At 33.2% G+C, this 7,883-nt stretch overlaps 1 protein-coding gene across 1 annotated transcript in view; it reads right to left on the reverse strand.

Moving 5' to 3' along the window:
* WDR17 (WD repeat domain 17) overlaps window positions 1–7,883 on the reverse strand; it is an 80,569-nt gene that overhangs the window by 6,240 nt on the left and 66,446 nt on the right. Inside the window, exons 24-26 of the mRNA XM_015813940.1 lie at window positions 6,304–6,415; window positions 4,806–4,947; window positions 4,590–4,692 (exon numbers count right to left, since the gene is read on the reverse strand). Coding sequence (XP_015669426.1) covers window positions 4,590–4,692; window positions 4,806–4,947; window positions 6,304–6,415 — 357 coding nt within the window. The remainder of the gene's footprint in view (window positions 1–4,589; window positions 4,693–4,805; window positions 4,948–6,303; window positions 6,416–7,883) is intronic.

A 7,883-nucleotide genomic window follows, 5' to 3' on the forward strand; every position in this document is an offset into this window, starting at 1 on the left:
CCTAAATGTAGAACCTTACTTTTTTCACCATTGAATTTCATTTTGTTAGATAGCGCCCAGTGTTCAAGTCTGTCCAGATCCTCCTGTATCCTAAGCCTGTCTTCTGGAGTGTTGGCTATTCCTGCCAGCTTGGTGTCGTCTGCAAATTTGATGATTTCCCCATCTATCCCCTCGTCCAAATCGTTGATGAAGATGTTGAGCACTGGGCCCAGAACAGAGCCCTGGGGCACCCCACTACACACTTCCCTCCATGTAGATGCGGTTCTATTGAGGACCACACACTGAGTACGGCCGGTCAGCCAGGTATGAATCCATCTGGTGGTGATGTTGTCTAACCCACATTTTTCTATCTTATCAAATAGTAGGTTGTGATCTACATTTCTAACCTGATTGTACAGCATTCTATATTTCTTCCTGTAGGCTTCTTCTTTGGCACGACGTAGCTACTTGAGTTTAGCTGTGAGCCAAGGCTTATTGTTACTGTATTTTCACAAGTTTCTGGTTGGTACATATAGGTCTTCACAAAAACTAACATATGATGTTACAGTAATTGTGAGTTCATCCAAGTCTGCAGAGGTATCTTTGAAAACTTTCCAATCAGTGCAGTCAAAGCAAGCCTGTAGCTTTAGCTTTGCCTCCTCAGTCCAAGACTTCACTGATTTAATTGTTGGTTTTGTGGTTTTAAGCCTTTGTCTATAAACAGGTACAAGGTGAATCATACATTGAGCAGAGTGTCCCACAGCTGCTCATGGTAAAGACCGATAAGCATCTTTTAATGTTGTGTAGCAGTAGTCTAAAGTATTCTTGCCTCTAGTGAGATAGTTGACATGCTGAAAGTATTTTCATAGCTCTTGGCTTAAGTTAGCATTGTTGAAATCTCCTAATACAATGAGGAGTGAATCAGGATATTTTCCTTCAGCCCATATAATCTGGTCAGCTAGAGTTCATAATGCATTGTTTATACAAACTTGTGGATGAACACACACTGCAAATAGAATGAATGAGGAAAACTCACATGGAGAATAAAATGGTTTGCAATTGATGATTAAATGTCTCTAAGTCCACATCACAGAATTTCTTTAATGTAGTTACATTTTTGCACCATCGGTTGTTGATATAAAAGTAGAGACCCCCCTCCCTTCTTTTTACTGGATATTTCTGCAATTCCGTCTGCCCTCTGTATCTGAAACCCTGGGATTTGCAAGCGTAACCATCAATTGATTCATTTAGCCAGGTTTCAGTGAAGCAGATTGCTGCTGAGTTGTAAAAATCAGAGTCGCATCTGTTTAAAAGAAGTATTTCACCCATCTTATTAGTAAATGAACGAAGATTAGTCAGAAAGAGTGAAGGAAGAGGAGTTGTTGTTCTATTTTTCCTTAGTCTATTCAAAATCCCCACTCTCTTACCTCTTATGGGTCAGTGATCCCTATTTTATTTTTGCATCTTCAACAAAGAAAAAGCAGATGTCCTTTCTTCTAGAGATTTGAAATATAATTAATTGGAATCAGTTTTAGATTGAAATCTGATATTACTTTAATATTTTAAGGACTTTGCAATTATTGCTAAAGTATTATTGAAGGTTCTAATTCTTTAGTTCACGATTGGTAAATCCTATCAGCATCTGCTGTGTTTGACATGTTTTATACTTTTTTTTTGCTGCATGCCATACTTCTTATGAGATGGGCAGCCATATACATTTGATAGATAAATGTGTGTGTGTGTGTGTGTGTGTGTGTGTGTGTGTGTATAATAGAAAGAGAAAGAGAAAGTGAGTTTAAGTTCTACTGTAACTTCCATTAGATAAGAACTTGGCTCAGGTACCTTTGAAGTGGTCAAGGCACTTGGTCCACATTGCGCTATCAAACACATTTATATTGAAAATATTGCCATTGTTGTGAACTAGGAATCCATATTGAATCTGAAGGTGAAAAAAATCCTTAGTGTAGTTATTATATATTAATTGATTTAAAATCACTATCCTGGTTTCTTCCCATATCTTTGAATAAAACATTTACCATCTATTTTTTAGCAAAGAGTTATATATTCATGAGCCTCAATATTAAAGTCCAATCTACACTATAATAAATCCCAAAGATTTCTCACAGCACACTATCCAGGAAATAAAATACCTACATGTTGATCCAAGAAATTGCCAGGAATGTAATAGGATCCTCAGAGAATTGTATTATAATAATTTTTCATTCTACTTTTGGTTGTTAAAATATAAGACCAATAACATTTTTGCAAGTTCAGTAAATTAAAGCCACCATTATTACTTCAACTATTAGGCAACAGCTTTTGGAAATGTGTAACTTACTGTTTTGGGAAAGACAATTTTTAAACTAATTGGAAAATAAAGCAATATGTTCTTTTTTGATATAGAGTTTACAATATTTTACAACAGAGTAGTATTTTTAGTTTTTTTTAAACTTTTCTATTTGATAACAATTTATATCAGGTATCTTTTGTAAACCAGTGATTTCTATATGAGATAGGCATGTTTTGTATTACTACCTGGATTTTTTCCCCTTTTATATTTCTTGGTTGTGTTTAGGGTTTTTTGTGATTAATTGTCTTTAGTATTGCATTGTTTCTTTCATTGTTTCTTTTTTGCATCTTAATACTGTTTAGTTACTGTTCCTTGTGTGTCCGATCACACTTGGCCAATAAAGAATTCTGTTCTGTTCTATTCTATTCTGTTCTGTTCTATTTGTTAGCAATTTTGCTATTAAAAACAATAGAGTTGGGAGAAAAAATATAAGAAATATAAGAAAGGGGAACTACAGTATTCTGTGTTATTGAGATTAGGGAGGATTAAGAGATCATTCTATAATTTTTTTAAAAAAATGGTTACATTTTTCAGTGTCAGTTTCCATAGGAATCACACAAACATGTATTGGTTATATATGCCAGAAATGTCAACAACACTGAAAGTAAAATAATTTAAAAGTTTGAAAACATACAGAACTACACATATATGTTTAACAAGGTCATTCTTTCTCTTTATCACATGATGTCATAAAATTAATCTAATTATTTCATTCTTTTGGAGCTGATATTAATCACTGTATAGTTTATCAAAGGATATGACAATAGACATAAATCAGTATATATTTACATTCATTGGATTTTATGGATTATTCAGATACTGTATGAAGAACTATTTTGGTTTTGGTTTTGTTTGCTTTTAATGAAATGCTAACTTTTAAGCAGATGTCAGTGCTGCCTTATCCTGCTGATACAGAGAGAGAAATTGCAGACATCTTTGCACACATATTTTATTTTGCTTGTATACATTTTTTAAAAAACATCCAAGAATACATTTGTTTTATCTCAATGTAAGTACATAGATTCTATCTGTCTTCAGAATAGTTTGAAATTTTGTGTTGTGACAATTAGGGTATTTCCTACCATCATTATGCAGTAAAACATAATCACAGTGCTGGTTATTTATGTTGGATCTATTTTCTTGGTTAATCTGTGGTGCTAACAAGTTGTTTAATTTGAATACAATTCATTTTGGTTTAGTTTTTTAAGGCAGTTGTTGCCTAATATTTTTTTAAAAACAAAAATACTGGCTTAGGTGAGTATTTCTCAACAATCTCAACAATTTTAAGATGTGTGGACTTCAACTCCTAGAACTCCCCAGCCAGCCATGAGTTGCCCATGATGGCTGGAGAATTATGGGAATTGAAGTCATTACATCTTAAAGTTGCTACGGTTGAAAAATACTATTTTAGTATTCTTTCATCAGGTAAAGGAGAGATTCAGTTAGCTTTCCTTAAAATCATGTCTCCAAGCTATTTATTTATTTATTTATTTATATTTAAACTTCTATGCCGCCCTTCTCCCCAGAGGGACTGCAGTATTCCCTGTAGAAAACATGGTTGGTACCTGTATTTGCTGGTAGTAATGGAACTGTAATTCTAAATAGTTGGAGAGCACTGAGTTTAAGATAACTATACTATTGTACTACCATAAACAACACCCCTTATAAAGCCTGTCGAAAAATGGATTTTCTTTCAAGATTTTCTCAAAGCAGCAAAATGAATACATTATAAACTTCAGAAAAATTCAGATAAATTGTTTTAAAGAAGTGTTTGTTCTAACTGAATGTTATTTTTATTTTGATTAGTAATATCTAAGGTTGTCCTTTTTATATGGAAATATAAAACAATTCTTGTTCATAGTACAACATTGCTAAAATAAATTATGCATAAAAAACAATTCCACCTGTTTATAATACAAGACATATCTGGAAACGGAAATCTCCTAAGAGGTATTTTTTGTTACTTTAAAGGGTAACCAATTTTACTGCTGCATTAGCATTCACTGATTCTGTCTACTTTGTCAGATTAATGGAATAGGTTCTTGTGTGAGAGACATTAATGCAGAGGAGGAAAGGGAAGGAAAGGTGTGATGAGAAGAAATATTACCCCTTTAAGGCCTGGGAGATTATAAAAATGGTTAGATAAAGATCACAAATGATGTAGAATGTTTGTATATTTGTCAATCCCGTCAAGCAAAATCAAGGAATAAATTTGAAAAGTTAAGACTCATTTTCACAATTTTAGTATTAAAATACTTACTCACTACATTTATGCAGCAACAATTTTTCTGTGCGTATATAGCTGAGAAGATCCAAAAAAGGATATACTGCATCAAGTGTCCAATCTGAACTACTAATTTGTTCTGTTAAATAGCAGTAGGGAAGAAAAATTGATTAAGAAGTTGAACAGAAGAACAGATAAACAAAACACATTAATATTTTTTTTAAAATGGTTCAGAATTATTTCAAGGCTTACCTTTGACATACTGAATTCCTATAGGAAGTGCCTTTTCTGATTCTGCAGTTAACAAATAATACTTTATTGACTCAAATATATTTCCATCTGTCTGAGCTTTCTCTGCTAATTGCATACATTCTTCTACATCTGGTAATCTGCACTGAAAATGAAAGTGGATAGAAACAAATTAATGCAATTATCAGCAGAGAAGGGTATAAAATTGTTCATGTTTGCAAAGTAAGTCTGATACAGTTTGCAAAGTAAGTCATGTTTGCAAAGTAAGTCTGATACAGTTGAAATGAAGTGCAGAGCTTTCTTGCAACACCATTTTCTTTCTCTAACCTGTAGCATAGGGGCACAAGAGCACATGGGCAGACCATGCAGAGGAGCAATGTATGGCTGCATTGCTCATATCTTCAGCCACTATTGTACCTCTGTGCTTGTGTAATTTGTATGCTAACAAAAAATTAATAGGGCTTTGGGGACATAACCCACAGAACCGTGCAGTAGCCCCTATACAAAGATGTGTGTGTGTGTGTGTGTGTGTGTGTGTGTGTGAGAGAGAGAGAGAGAGAGAGAGAGAGAGAGAGAGAGAGAGAGAGAGAGAGAACGCTCTGCTAGTGCCACCTTAAATCAAACATTTTCCCAATCCACACTTCAAATGGGATTTTACTACCCTCATGTTTGCCTTTGTTGGCTAAACCTCTGATGAAATCATTTTTCAAGCTCAGAAGAGGATGTACTGTAGCCTCTTTAAAGGAGTTATTGATGTATATAGCGTGTATGCACACATGCACCCTTAATCACCTCTTATCCTTTGAATTCAGGCCATTGTGCAATCTTACTGACCTTATTTTCTATAATACCACCTTGCACTGCATCTATGCTTATGTATTTGTGTTAGAAGAGACAACATTGTGCAGGCACTTTTTTTCAAGTGTGGATTGTTCCTGAGCTTAATTGGACTAAATGTATTATGTGCATAGTATACATTGTATTATATTATGTGTTCAGAGAAGTAATCTGTTTAACATCATATGTAAATTTGCATATCTACTTTTCATACTACTATAGTTATCTTAAAATTCTAATGGTCACAGTTTAATAGCAAAAATATACACACAGACATTTTCCATTGCCTTATGCTAGAAAAAATATTGACCAATTCAGTGGGCAATAATTATTTGTCCTGCACATATTCATATTTCTGAAGAATCAATTTGTAAGGTAAAATATCATTTGCAAATAGTGCATATGTACAAATAATGTGAATTATTTTTCCCTATAGCTTCTGTAATTCAAATGGAAGTATTCATTTTCCCAACATTCTTAATCTGACTCTCCAGCAGTTTTGATACCAAATGAAAGTGAGATGATTTAAATAATGTGAAAGTAAATTTACAGTTCTCTGTAATAGAAGGAATCTTCTAATAAACATAACTAGGAATTAATGAGCATAACACCTCTTCTGCTACTCACATAAATGGCTAAGAGACAGTTGGCCTCTCAAGTGTACCTTTTCATGTAGGTCATTTATCTCTGTTGTGCATCCAGGATAAAAAGCACACAGTTTTATTAATTGTAGTTCGTTATCAGGAATCATCATGAGAAGATCTCCTGCTAAATCCCTATGAAACAATATGCACAAGTCAGGCATTTCATAATGTGCAAAAATGAAGGAGCAAGTTCAAAGATAAGACTACAGTATTTGTATTTTTTTATTCACTTGTAAATAAAGTGAAAGAACATTTTTGAAATAAAGAGCTCTGAGAAAGCATGGTTAATTTAGGACAGTGTTATTGAAACTTGGCAACTTTAAGATGTGTGGATTTTAACTCCCAGAATTCTAATTTAGAAGATAATTAAACTAAGTGTAACACGCTAAAAACACATGCAGGTCCTCTTCAAATGACCATCTAAACTACTATTTAGGAGATCAGGAATTAACTTTGGATTGACTTATGATAACATACTCTCCATCGACAGTTTGGAAAGTGAAAGCTTTCTCTAAGAGCAAACCACAACTTCACAGTATATTAATATACATAAATACAGGTAATTGTGATTTGTTCAAAATGTAATTTTTCAGCAATCCTGGGACAATTTGATCAAACTATGTTCTAAAACATTTTATCCAAATGTTTTCTGGTATGGAAGCAGATATCTTTTCTTTCTTGCATAGAAGAGATGGAAATGCAAGCCCAAGAACAGGGTTCCCATTTCAAGATGAACTTTAATCTTTGTTCTGTTAATATCTATAACTGAGCTACTTGCATAATTCCTGTTTCTGATCCTAAGTTAGATCATTCTTCCATTTAGGAATGATTTATTTAAACTTCAGTATAAAGAGTACATAAAAGCTAGTTTAATTAAGTTTATGTTCAAAATTATAAAACAGGCAATTTATTTTATTATTTTACCCTTACATAAGAAGCTTCTTATGACCTCTTGGAAAATAAAGTCATGCTTTTGAACCATGAATTGCAGAAATTTTCCTGCAAGCAATCCCTTTATATATGGTTATGCACTGTATAATCAATAAAACACAAGCCAATCAAACTGTTATCATAAAAGACAACTCAATCAAAATGATCAATAATTATTTCCAGTGGCTTCTTCTGCATATAATATTTTCTCATGTTTTTGGCTTAATGTTTATGCACCTGTCATAATATAGTAACATGCACAAAGCAACCTATATGGTTTGTTCAGCAAAGCACAGTTTGTAGAATTGTATTATTTATTTCAATTTAGATACCACTACGCTTCCTGACTCCAACTGATTCTGAGCAGTTCACAAATAATTACATAGAAAACAATAAAAACTAGATGGGGTCCAGGCATAAGATATAGATAGAAATCTTAAAAAGTACTAGTAGGTGTGTTGTTTTTATACAAAGTAATTCTTTGTATTCCTAGGAGCATTGGTAGATACTAATATATATTGTGTACAAATAAATAATTTAGAATGATAGAAGCAGAGGGTTGGAAGGGATGTTGGAAATCTTCCAATCTAAGCTCTGCTAGGGCAAGAATTCTCAGACTATACTATGCTGAAGAAATAGCTGTCCAATCTTTTTTTTTTTTTTTTTTTTT

Source organism: Protobothrops mucrosquamatus, unplaced genomic scaffold (assembly GCF_001527695.2).
Source record: "Protobothrops mucrosquamatus isolate PMUCROS unplaced genomic scaffold, P.Mucros_1.0 scaffold204, whole genome shotgun sequence".
NCBI lineage: Eukaryota > Metazoa > Chordata > Lepidosauria > Squamata > Viperidae > Protobothrops > Protobothrops mucrosquamatus.